Source organism: Corythoichthys intestinalis, chromosome 19 (genome assembly GCF_030265065.1).
Source record: "Corythoichthys intestinalis isolate RoL2023-P3 chromosome 19, ASM3026506v1, whole genome shotgun sequence".
NCBI lineage: Eukaryota > Metazoa > Chordata > Actinopteri > Syngnathiformes > Syngnathidae > Corythoichthys > Corythoichthys intestinalis.
In genome coordinates this window covers 33,559,144-33,573,003 of record NC_080413.1, presented here as the reverse complement: position 1 = coordinate 33,573,003, position 13,860 = coordinate 33,559,144, and the positions used below count along the sequence as shown (strand labels likewise).

The window sequence follows — 13,860 nt, the reverse complement described above, 5'->3', positions numbered from 1 at the left end:
TTGAGAGAAAACGTTTATTAGTTGTTTTGGTTAAATCATGCAGTTTCTCAAGATAAAAACCTCAAAGTTCATGTGGTGACTTAAACAAAAGCCAAGGCACAAAATATCAATATCCAAAAATAATAATGCTTAAATGTGTATTTTAAAAAAAATCTGGAGCAGTAAAGCATGGTAAAACCACCATAAGATTTTAAAAATACAGTAAAAGTGAAAATCTTACATTCCTTGGCAAGTATCAAAACAAAAAACGTAGTGTGCATGTGTTCTTAACAATGTTAAAATAGATTGTAACAACAACACATCAAGCATTGAATTAAAATCCTATGCGAGAAATGGGTTACATCCCCATATTTACAAACACCATGAACATTGTAAGTCATTTCTACATCATAAGTCTGACATAAGAAGATTGTGCCTACCCAAAATTGCACAATGACACTCCTGTCAAGAACTTTTATGGTCATCTACATTACTTGTAGATGATGATCCACTAGACCCATCACCTTTGGCTGGAGCCGTTAGAGCAGCTAGGTTCGAGGAGGATCCTGACAAATTAGCGCTGCGGCGTTTCTGCTGCTGTCGACGGCGTTTGCCACCGCGGCTCACCCGGTCCGGCCGAACTAGGACTCCGTAACCGGGATTACAGTGGAAGTAGTGCTTCCCCCCAACGGAGCCATCATTTTTACCTGGTAAAAGAAAGATGTCATGAGTACACCGTCAAGATCGGTGCTTTATTTTCTGAAATCCTGACGTCTGGCAGGTCTAAGTTGCGCTGTCCGCATGTCAGATCTGATGATGGACCAGTGGGATGTGTGTTATATGGTTTTGCTCAATTCCCATCCATAACTTTTGATTTTGGGTGTCTTGACTACCAGGGCCGAAAAGCACCAAGACAAATTCACCTTGATCAGAGAGCAACGACCCTTTAACATTGGAGAAAGGCAGAATTGATAGAGTAATTAAAGCTGAACTCTGGCAAAACATGGATATGTAACTTGTTTTATCCTCTGCTAGCAATAGTTTTTTTGGCTAGTGTGACGTATACACAGGCATGGGCGTAGGATTGGTCTCGACATTGGTAGGGACGATATAACAGCATAACCTGCATGTACACTTTGCTGGGGACGGGACATTAAAGGGTATTAAAACAGTAAGGGGCTGTGAGATATCAATAGAACCGTTATGTGGCAAGATAACAAATATTAATAAAGTTATCAAAAAAATAAATCGTATTCATGAGCAATTATCGAAAATAGATCGAAAATTACGAACATTTCAGAAAGTATTCCGGAAACAGCCGAATGGGGCGGAGACGTCATAACAAGGAAACGAAAGGTCGAGGCAGGTGCAATCGTTGTTTATCGACGAGTTGCGTTCGTGTTTTATCAAAAAAATCGCTAAAATGGTTCAAACCTGTCATGCTATGTAGTCTACAAATAGCCATTTGTCGCAATGTAGTACCCATGAGTTCCCGAACGTGAGAAAAAGAGCTGGACTACGCAGACAATGAGTAAAGTTTGTCCGTGCTAAGAGGGCTAATTTTGCAGACCCAGCCTCCGGCACGGTTTTGTGTGGTGCGCATTTTACACCTGAAAGCTATTCAAACTATGGACAAAAGAAATCAGGTTTTGCTAAGAAATTGCTGATGAAAGCAGCCACCATACACGCGCAGCCATCTCATCAAGAAAAGAGGACGACTGGCTCTGATGAGACCACCCCAGGCTAACCAAAGGAGCGGAGCAGCCAAGCTCGAAATGGCCAGAGTGAGTACTCTTTATAATAAAAACATATCACGCATTGGATATAGGACTGGACACATGTATAAATTATCGCTCGTAAAATATAAAGAACAAATCCTCGAATCCCATTCATATTTGTGTCTGTTGGCAGAGCGAAAACCTATGATAGCACAATAAATGATAATTATTCTATACATTACATTATTTTGCAGTCACGGTGTATCAGCTTCACGAAAAGAAATGCAAAACAAACCATTCGGTGTTCCCCACACGATTTTGCCAGTGTTTCATCAGTGTGATTGCTCCTCTCTATGATCCTTTCATTAGGCTGCATTGGCTTTCGTTTGGGCTCAAATTGATAACCCAAAACACCAAAGAAAGGTTCATAACTCTCCTCGTCACCATTAGAAGAATGTTCGTTACGTCGGATTCGTCGCTGCAACTAGAAACTAGAATTGTCCGCTATCATCGCCGCCATTCAGTACTAAGCACTGAGCCGGTTGTTTCTTTGTAGTGACGTCACGCACACAATATGCTAGATTTCCGGGATCTCGTGGGGGGGTCCTTTTAGCTTGACAATCGATCCAAATTTCTATCATTTTCTTGGCGTTGCGATGTGTGTAATTACACGAAGTGGCATGATATGAATCCAAAAGGCATGCGTTTATGGATAAATGATGGAATATTAGCATTTCCCCAGGTGTTGTCATACCCTTTAATAAGATTTGGTGAACGGGGGGTGCGGGGCTACATTTCTCACGAATATGAACCTAATGGATAAGCTAAATGAACAATGCAAAATAAATCTGTATTGGTTCAGGTGATACTCCGTTCCATTCAAACCTTTGTTTGAACCTAAATAAACTAGGGCTGCAGCTATCGGTTATTTTAGTAGTCGATTAACTATTTACTTCGAATAATCAAGTAATTGGGTAAGGAACATAAAAAAAAAAAAATACTTGAGCTGAGCCTCAAATGGTATAAAAAAAAAAGATCTTTGTACAACAAAAGAACAGCTGGCTAACTTATAGAGGTATGCAATTTTTCTGATTCTTAGATTATTCGCGATTCGGCCGTGGAAGATTCGAGAACGATTCACAAACATCCAAATTCCGATTATTGAAATATGTCAAGTAATGCGGAAGTAAAATACACTCAGCGCGCCGCGCGGTCATCAGGACGCAAAGAGGAACGGAGCGAGAGTAGCTAAACATCATGCATGTCATTACCCGGCCCCTCGGGTAATACCAATGCTCAACTCACGGCTCTAGCTCAACTCATGCCGCGAGATAAAAAAAACAACAACATACCTGACTGCTGCCGACAGCTGCTACAAAGTACGTCCACATAATGTTACGGTAGACATCATATTTATATAGGACTAGATGCACTATAGACCAGGTGGCGTTAGCAGCACATCTACAAAAAGCTAGATGCGGGCGTTAGTAAACGGCCGCCATCTTAAAGCGGTACACTTCCCTGCAAGGCTGTTGTAGCGAACCTTCCAAGCAAACCTAATTAACTTTTTATCTAAAATACTCCTAAATCGGTAAAATATTGACTTGAATCTATCTTTAAAATAGTTTTAAAACTTTCACATGTCGAGAGTAGACAAAAGGGAAATTATGGAATAATGGGAGCAATTTTAACGGTTGATTCACAACATTAAATTAATTGAATGTAATTTAAAGCTGCTGATACAGAATGGGGACACATATTTCCACAAAAATGGCTAAGTGTACCAATAAACTAAATTACGAGTGCATTAAAAAAACATTAGCTCAAACAAAAACTTATGTTGGTCTTAACAGGGAGTAGATGGATTCAGCCATGTGAAATGAGGTAGACTAGAGGACCGTGTATCCACCCAAATCAATAAAAATAAATGCAAACACTTTCAAACAAACCATTACAAAGCCACTTTAATTAGACGAATACTCAGGCAGCCAAATTTAATTCGAATCTTTTTCTAATCAAATACTCGAGTTAATCGATTAATCGTTGCAGCACTAAAATAAACATTTCAGACTAAATGTCTGGATTTTCTTTAACAAATTTATTGGAATATTTGAACTTCAATTATATTAACATACGCAATAAATACATACTTGTTAATAATCTCATCTATCCAGGAATGCAAAAAATAAACATTTGCCTTAAGACCACTCAACAATATCTAAATAAAGAAAGTAGATATGACAGAAAAAACGTCTTAGCCAGGGAATAACAAAAATGGACTCTTCCTTCAGGAAAAGTCCAACACTACTATTTTTGTCCACAAGCACAGCCAAACTCAACAAAAAATGAAAGCTCCTTTCGGCTGCTTAAAGACCACATAAATAAAATAAAAAAGAAAATTGGGGAGAAAGGGGTAAACCTCGGTTCACTACATTTGTCACAGTTAACGTCAACAGTAGAAAACACATACAGGACACTTCTCTCTTATCAGCATTCTGAGTTTTGAATTAGCAAATTCACAGTTTAATGTTATGCTAACTCTGATGCAGGTCAGACTTTAAGTAGCAAAATTTAGTGATGTGTTCCCCACCTCCACAACATCGTCATCTTTTTACATTACTTACTGTCGCTGGTCGAAAACTAATATCCCTCCTCTGCGGAGGAGGCGGCATGTTGTCGACATGTTGTATTTCTGTCGGGGCTGTGCGTGTGTGTCAAGTCATCTGCCAATCAAAATGGACTGGCACATTTAACAATTGAAAAGGGGTAAATGTAAATCTGCACATATAGAAAATAATTAACTTAATAATGGTAGGGTCAATTCTATTCTTACAACATTTTTAGGTAATTTAGATTGTCTTCCCATAACTGATATAGTGCAAATAATGTTGCTTAAAAGTTGGTGGGGACAATTTGAGCAACCTGAAAAGTTGGTAGTTCCTCTGCCCTTGTACACAGGTGTGAGTTATAGTCCGAAAAATACCGTCGATATTGGTCGATTTATCAATAGTTCAATAGAACTGTTTCACATTCTACAGCAAATCATCAAGGCTCCCAATACATCAGCAGCAGGAGTCTGGGGCAATGAAATAGCTCATTATTGGTTCGAATCAGTGTTTGGAAATGTAAAACTTAAACTAAACTGAGAAGAAACACCGGCTTAGTGTCAGCTGGACACCGAGACAATTGCTCTTAAGTTCTGCAAGGGAAGCTCAGCTTCCCCCAAAATGTCAAAAAAATAAGTGATCAAATGTACTGTATATGTCATTGACTAAATATGTGCTACAACGCGCTCAACTTTTGCTCAGAATTAGCTTCTTTTCACAAGTTATGATGCAGCTTGCTTTTCATTCATCTGCACAGCTTCACGCTCACGGTGTGGATGCTGTGGAACTGGAGTTGAGAGTACATTGTTCCACTACAGCGAAACGTATGGAGGACCAGGAGTGCAAAAATTAAATAAATACAGAATTAATTAAAAGTGTCATTAAAATGCTTCTATTTTGATATTTATTTCAATATTTTTCACTTTTTATTCATTCCAATTTTTATTTCCGTTTTTATTTATTTCAACATTTATTCATTCCGATTTCAAATTTTATGGAAATAAGTGAAATATAAAAATGAAATAAATAATGTTGGAACAAATATTGAAATAAATTATTAAATATTGAAAAAAGCATCTTAATGACACTTTTAATGATTTATTGTGTATTTATTTTAGGGCTGTCAAAATTATCGCGTTAACGGGCGGCAATTAATTTTTTAAATTAATCACGTTAAAATATTTGACGCAATTAACGCACATGCCCCGCTCAAACAGATTAAAATGACAGCGGTGTAATGTCCGCTTTTTACTTGTTTTTTGTTGTTTGGGTCCAAATTATTTTATGGGTTTGGGAAGTGAGCATGTAATTATTGACATCAACAATGGCGAGCTACTAGTTTATTTTTTGATTGAAAATTTTACAAATTTTAATAAAACGAACACACTAAGATTAACATTAATATAAAATTTCTATAACTTGTACTAACATTTATCTTTTAAGAACTACAAGTTTTTCTATCCATGGATCGCTTTAAGAGAATGTTAATAATGTTAATGCCATCTTGTTGATTTATAGTTATAATAAATAGAGGTGTGCAAAATTTCCGATTCTTAGATTATTCGCGATTCGGCCGTGGAAGATTCGAGAACGATTCACAAACATCCAAATTCCGCTTATTGAAATATGCCAAGTAAAGCGGAAGTACAACACACTCAGCGCGCCGCGCGGTCAATGAGCAACGGAGCGAGAGTAGCTAAACATCATGCTTCTCATTACCCGGCCCCTCGGGTAATGCCAATGCTCAACTCACGGCTCTAGCTCAACTCATGCCACGAGATAAAAAAAACACAACAACATACCTGAAGCTGCTACAAAAGTACGTCATCCACATAATGTTACGGTAGATATCATTTATATAAGACTACATGCACTACGGTAGCGGTAGCGTTTGCAGCACATCTACAAAAAGCTAGATGCAGACATAGTAAACGGCCGCCATCTTAAAGCAGTACACTTCTCTGCAAGGCTGTTGTAGCGAACCTTCCAAGCAAACCTAATTAACTTTTTATCTAAAATACTCCTAAATCGGTAAAATATTGACTTGAATCTATCTTTAAAATAGTTTTAAAACTTTCACATGTCGAAAGTTGACAAAAGGGAAATTATGGATTAACGGGAGCAATTTTAACAACTTTAACGGTTGATTCACAACATTAAATTAATTGAATGTAGTTTAAAGCTGCTGATACAGAATGGGGACTGGAGTTTTTTTATTTACTGTTATTTTTGTATATTTGTTTACTGCTATATGTTAACTTGATACTGAAATAGTAGTTTGGTTTAGCCTGAGAGTATTTTTGAACAATTTTGGAACAAATGTACAAAATATTAAAAAAAAAAAAAAAAAGGGGGGGTGCATCAATAATCGTTTTAGAATCGAATCAGACCATCTGAATCGTAATCGTAATCGAATCGTTAGGTGCCCAAAGATTCCCAGCTCTAATAATAAACAAATACAGTACTATGTATGTTGAATGTACAGTGGGGAGAACAAGTATTTGATACACTGCCAATGGGTTGTGTGGTTTTCCCATTGGCAGTGTATCAAATACTTGTTCTCCCCACTGTATATATCCGTCTTGTGTCTTATCTTTCCATTCCAACAATAATTTACAGAAAATATGGCATATTTTATAGATGGTTTAAATTGCGATTAATTACGATTAATAAATTTTTAAGCTGTAATTAACTCGATTAAAAATTTTAATCGTGTGACAGCCCTAATTTATATATTTAATTTTTGCACTCCTGGTCCTCCATAGAAACGAGACGAGTCATTGGCTAACGGCTGGGTTAATCCTGCCCATTGGATGCAGTGGGTCTCTGGGGGTCTGTGGGCGGGGCTCGGCCGGCCTGGACTATGCACTTTATGCATGATGATCTGTCTGAGGCGGAATCCCTTTTTGATTGACAGTGAAATGAGCGAATCAGTAACCTTGTCATATAAACATCAAAGAAAGGCATAATTCAATTTAAATCCTGTTGTTCTGAGTTGAACTAGAGACTTTCATAATTATCCTAGCAACACTTGTGTGGTTAAAAACAACTAGCGACTGTTTTTTTTTCTATTGTAGCTGCTTGTGTTTGGAGACCTGACTTCTGGCACTCTAGTTTCTTTCCCTACAGAGCAGCGGGTGCCGCTGAGCCCCTCCACTGTCACAAAGCACTCACAGGCAGACGCACTGAATTTCCCTTCATTGAAAGACATCCGTCACTGGCTGGACACCGGCTATCAGACATATAACTAATTTCTCTTTATTTTATCAATCGTCCTTCAGAGTTGTTTGTCAAATTACAACTCGTCCATACCATCAGTACGTTAGGAAGGTTTCAAAGCAAAGGCAGAAAGTAACAGGGTTTGTGATCTTTTCCACTCACCTGCAGGGACGTCAAGTTCGACTCCCACCCACATGCCCTCCGCAAAGTCCGTGGGTCCGATGTAGCGCACGGTGCCTCTTTTATTGGTCCCTACAGTGACAAATTCCCCTTCTTTCATCCAGTCAGGAAGCTTGACAGCAGCAGTTGTCTCTCCTTCCTCACAGTCCAAGATAAGCTCCAGGGGCTCCGTGAAATTGGGATCCAAATTTGACGAGCTGCCAGTTCCAGACTGACCAGGATTGTCCTCTGTCTCACCAAGTATACGATGGAAGGACTTAAGGTCTGATGACTGGACTTTCTGGATCTTGAAAGGGTTGCCTGCTGCTGCAGGAGATTTGAAAGTTGACACATTGGGTTCAGCAGAAGCGTCAAGCGCTGCTTCACGGCAGACTTCATCAGTAGATGAAGCTGGGATGGCAGAACCACTGGAGTTCTTTAAAGGAGGTTGTTCCTGGGAAAGAACTAGTGGATTAGAATCATTCTGTGAGTTTGGAGGCAAGTCAGAATATATTAAGGTTGAGACAGAAGCAGGATCTTCAGGCGTTGTACTGTCTAATTGTTCTGGTTCGATTGAATCACGCTCTAAATGCACTGGGATTATCGGAATGTTGGACTCTACACACGGAGAAGTGTTTTCAACTTTGTGTACTACAAGAGGTGGGTTCAGTTCCTGGTGACTCTGATTTGAATCAGACTGACTGTCATTTGGTTCGGACGGTGGAAGGTAGATGTCCTCCGGAACAGGCTGGAAAAACTCCTGAGGTTCTGATCCGGAAGCTTTATCAGACTGCGAGGGCATTTTTGGTCTCTCTTGAATTTCTTTTTCATCTATTGCAGCTGAAAAGTCATTGGCTTTGTGGCCCGATGATAAAGGAAGATCCCAGCTCAAGGTGTAGACATCTGAAAGCGTCGCCGTGGAGACGCTCGTTGAAATGTAACCACTTGACGCCTCGCTCATTGAGCTCTGGTTGGAGTCTTCGGTCTCTGGGATGATTGGTGGAGGGAGAGGCACTGATCTGGAGACCTCCTGATGAACGTCAAGAGGGCTGATGTCCTCAATAGGAACCTAAAAGGAAAGTCGTGACCAGTTGTTAGTGATCCTACAACGGGGTTTTGAATCTTCATTGACATATAATTTGGAATATTACATGTGAGTTATGTAGCTCTGCTGGACACACTTAAAGTGAAGTCAAAATATGTCGTTTGATAAGTATGTAATTTATGGTCTCCGAATAAAGCCATACACAGATTCCAGAGAATTATAGGATAATTTACAACATACATACAAGAAATTAGGCCTAAACGGTGAACCAAAATACATGTTTTTTTTTCCCAAGAATTGGTTTTCATGTATTGCCTTTCGTCAAGACAGGGCGTTCTTTGAATTAAAAATAAACAGAAAAATGTATAAATTTTCATTCATCTCAAGCACCCAACATTTTTTGTCCTATATCAGCCTTTGTTATCCACCAAAATTCATAAGAGCTCTGATGCAGGAATGTGAATGTCACGTGACAAAACCTGGGAAAAGGATTTACGGTGTATCTGAGATGGCTAGTATGGGTTGAAGATATAATTCCTTATTTATCCCTTTTTTTTTATTTCAGTCTATTTTTTATTAGGTTTCCAGAAAATAATAATCTAAAAAGCTCTTAACACATCACTATACGTAAAACGTGAGAAAAAAATGATAGTAGATGTATGTTCATGAATGTGCTACCTCTACCTACATAGTTAATTCGTTTTAGGACGTTGTTTGGAGAAGAAGTCAAGGGCTGCTTCAGCCCCAGGACCAAATGGAGTTCCATATCGGTTCTACAAAAACTCCCCAAATGTACTACGCTTTCTGTGGAGGCAGATGAAGTGATGTGGACAAAGCAAACCATCCCAAAAGTGTGGCGTCGCGCTGGAGGCGTGTTAATACCCAAGGAGAAAGGTGTCTCAAACATTGATCAATTCCGGCAAATCAACCTGTTAAATGTTGAAGGGAAGATCTTCTTTAGCATCATTGCTAAACGGATGACAACATATCTGAAGCAAAACAGCTTGATTGACACATCTGTGCAAAAAGCAGGAATACCTGGTTTCTCAGGCTGCTTGGAGAATACAAGCATGATATGGCACCAAATCCAATCTGCCAAGAGGGAAGGAAGAGACCCGCACGTCCTATTCCTAGACCTAGCCAACGCTTTTGGATCTGTGCCTCATTCTCTCATCTGGACAGCCTTCAACTTCTTCCACATCCCAAATACCATCACATACCTGGTGAGAAACTGCTTCTAAGATCTGCAATTCTGTGTCAAAACAACAGAATACACAAAATCTTGGCAACCCTTGGAAGAGGGAATAATGGCAGGATGTACCATCACCCCCCTTGCCTTCACCATGGCAATGGAAGTAATAATACGAGGTTCCAAATGGGTTGTGGGTGGAGAAAGTCTTAGAGGGGGACAACGTCTACCACACATCCGCGCATACGTGGACGACATGACCACGTTGACCTCAACTGTTGCATGCACCAAACATCTGCTGGGAAAGCTTCATGCCAATATTACATGGGCACGGATGAAGTTTAAACCCATCAAGTCCAGGAGTATATCCATCGTCAAGGGGAAACTAACGGACCAGAGATTCTACATCGAGAATACTCCCATTCCGTTGGTGTCAGAGCTGCCAGTCAAGAGTCTAGGGCGATCATACAATGCATGTCTCAAAGACTCGGACCAGAACAATCAACTGAGGGAAGAAACCATCAAATGTCTTGTCCGCATAGACAAAACCTTACTTCCTGGCAAGTTTAAACTGTGGTGCCTGCAGTTTGGGTTGCTCCCCCGTTTAATGTGGCAACTAACAGTCTATGACAGGGTTCACTAAATCTGGACCTTGGTGCCACTTTTCCTGTCTTGTTTTCCACGTCTCTCTCCCCTAACACACCTGAATCAAATCATTATGTCATCAGCAACCTCTCCAGAAGCCTGATAATGATCCTGATTATTTTGATTCAGGTGTGTTGGAGGAGGAAGACATGGAAAACACGACAGGAAAATTGGCACCGAGGTCCGGATTTAGTGTACCCTGGCCTATGAGATCCCCTTGACCAAAGTCGAGAAACTGGAGAGAACAATCAGTGCATACATCAAGAAGTGGCTAGGCCTCCCACGGTGCCTCAGTAACATCGGCCTATATGGTCATGGTGCCCTGCAATTGCCCATCTCTAGCCTCAAAGAGGAGTTTAAATGCAGCAAGGTGAGGCTGAGCATGACCTTGACAGAGTCTCAAGATGAGGTGATCCGAGCGGTGGCTCCCAAATTGGAAACTGGGAGGAAATGGATCCCATCTGAGGCTATACAGCAAGCCAAATCAGCTCTCAGACAGAGATATTGTGGGACAGGTGCAGAACGGAAGAGGTGGGTTTGGACTTGGAGCTAGTCAACCCAAATGGCACAGAGCAACATCAACCCAGAGGAGAAGGCTGGTTGTTGATCAGGTTCGGCAACAAGAGGAAGCAGACAGATGTGCGACAGCAGTAGCACAGTCCAAACAGGGACAGTGGGCTAGCTGGGAAAACGTGGAGCATCGGAAACTCACATGGAAGGACCTTTGGGAAATGGAAGGAAGCCAAATCAGCTTCATCATCAGAGCCACCTCTGATGTTCTTCCCACACCCAAGAACCTAAACCAATGGTTTGGAGAAGATCCTTCTTGTACACTCTGTCAAACCCCTGCAATCCTGAGTCACATCCTTACCAGCTGCAAAACCAGTTTGTCTCAAGGCCGCTACACCTGGAGGCACAACCAGGTCCTCAGACAACTGGCAATCAATCACCCACGAAGAAAGGAGAAGAACAAACAATGCCCTCCCTCCACCAATTCCTCATCACTCAATCACCACACCGTTCGTTAGAGCAAGACAACTCCAGGCAAAATCATCTGCAACAGTGAAGGCAACCCTTCTGAACTTCGACTGGAAAATTCAGGTTGACTTAGACCAAAAACTCATCTTCCTGCCTGAGATCATTACAACCAGCTTCAGGCCGGACCTGGTCTTGTGGTCATCCTCCCAGAAAACTGTGCTCATTATTGAATTAACTGTGCCATGGGAAGCAGCAGTTGGTGAAGCATATGAGCGCCAACGACTGAGGTACACGGACATTGCAGCCGAGGCAGAGCAACGCGGCTGGCGTGCCCGGGTGCTTCCGGTTGAAGTTGGGTGCAGAGGCTTTGTTGCCATGTCCACAACCAAGCTTCTGAAAGGAATGGGAGTGAAAGGTCAGGCCTTCTGGCGGGCTGTCAAATCGTTGTCAGATGCAGCAGGTGGATATGGATTAAGAGAAAGGACCCCATCTGGGCTGCAAAATAACATCCAGGGGAAAGGCGGAGGGGGCACACCTGGGACGCAAGATGTCGCTGTTGAGCCCTCTGGAGGTGTCGTGGGCCTATCAATGAAACACCAATGAAGGAGGGTGCCCACCTGATGACCCCAGTGAAGCCTGTGCCCATTACCCCCCCCCCCCACACACACACACACAAACAAACACCAAGTGCTGATAAATCTGAGGGATTGTACCATCTAGTCCTATGAGCTCAACTGTAAATCAAAATGGTCGTATGTCGAGCAGGATTTTCCCATAAGAATACATTATAATTCCATTAACTCGTTCCACAGCCCGAAAACCTACACTAAATCCTTAATAAATATTGCTGGTACTATTACAAATGGCAATTACACATAGCAAAACAAATAAATTATAAATAAAAATCTGAATAATAATACAGTACAATAACAATAATTCCTGTAATAATGTAAGTAATCGGGTACTAATGTGGCCGATGTGTTTTGCGTGCTATACCTGAATGCACCGCGTGACTGACGTGACAGTGAGAAAGGTGCGGTAAAGATTTTATTTTCTCTTTTGATGTTCTGTTGTTGTTGGCGTCTAATGCTGCGGACAGTAGGCGTGTTGTGTTGCAAAAGTTCTGAAATAAATGATTAAAAATATGACGAAAGTGGGGATTTCACTACAACAATATTGGTCACCTTAACTTATAAAGACTGGCAAACTGTGGTCGTCGGAGGACCGTCAAGATCGTAGACATTCTATGGCTGTATTGTCGAGCCAGTTCACGGACGCCAACGCTCATATTTTTCGATCATTTCCATCTTCATTTCAATGGTAAGCATCACCTTTTTCCTTTTTTCACCACCTGCACTAACCTTCTTGAAACCCATGTTGATTTCTCTCACACGGAAATCCACTGTGCGTCCGTCTTGCAGAAAAACAAAGAAACAGTGGCGCTGTCATAAATCGTCGTATGTCGTCGTCGAATGTACAGTAGAAAGAAATGGCGAGGCAAATTTTACGTCGGATGTCGAAAAGATCGTGTGTCGAAGCGATCGTATGTCAAGGTACCACTGCAGTTGACTTTTATGCAATTTTTTACTAGAATTGTCATTGTCCTGCAACTATGTACAGTTATCCCTCATTTTTCACAGTTAATGGGGCTCACCCCCCCCCGAAAATCTGCAAAGTTGAGGCAGAGCTTATATACAAAAAAAAAAAAAAAAATTGGGGGGTGTGTTCACTGTATTTGTTCAGATTTAAAAGCATTGGAAAAAGATACATATAAGACACATTTGTCCCCTTTTTTTTTACCCCCTAAGTATTATTAAAAACAAACAAAAAATACATATGTATATTCTAATACAGTGTTTTTCAACCGGTGTGCCGTGAGAGATCATCAGGTGAGCCGTGAGAAGTTATCCAATATGGCATTTTTTTTTTTTCGCGTCGTCGGGCGGAGTTTGTAACAGTCACCTCCTTAAATGGTGTTCCTCCCGACATCCACCATGCGGTGGCGCTGCTTTATTTACATTAAATATGGTCTTCTTCTGTTGCTGCTTTTATGTTGGAGTGTGTGTGAACCGCTGAGCTCCCGAGTCAAGGTGGATTTATGATTATTTTGTGGATAAATGTACATCAGTGGAAGCTTCTCCCCTTTTTGTTAATTTTCTGCACGCATCCTACTTACCATGCGTTACAAGTTACAGTAGGAAAGGAGGAGGTAGAAGCTTGCGGTCGTGTGCAAATGAGCAGGGTGTTGCTCGTTAAGAGTGTGACAATATCTCGATACAGCGATATATCGCGATATTTTGCAACCCGATCGGTTATCGATAT

General features: G+C 40.9%; 1 protein-coding gene across 4 annotated transcripts in view; it reads right to left on the bottom strand.

Annotated features, from left to right (window-relative positions):
- LOC130907928 (kinesin-like protein KIF13B) overlaps positions 1 to 13,860 on the bottom strand; it is a 129,488-nt gene continuing 115,628 nt past the window's right edge. For all 4 annotated transcript variants that reach the window (XM_057823465.1, XM_057823464.1, XM_057823468.1 and 1 more), the window contains 2 exons: positions 7,685 to 8,750; positions 1 to 686 (listed from right to left, as the gene is read on the bottom strand). In XM_057823465.1, the coding sequence (XP_057679448.1) occupies positions 445 to 686; positions 7,685 to 8,750 (1,308 nt within the window). In that variant the 3' untranslated portion in view covers positions 1 to 444. The remainder of the gene's footprint in view (positions 687 to 7,684; positions 8,751 to 13,860) is intronic.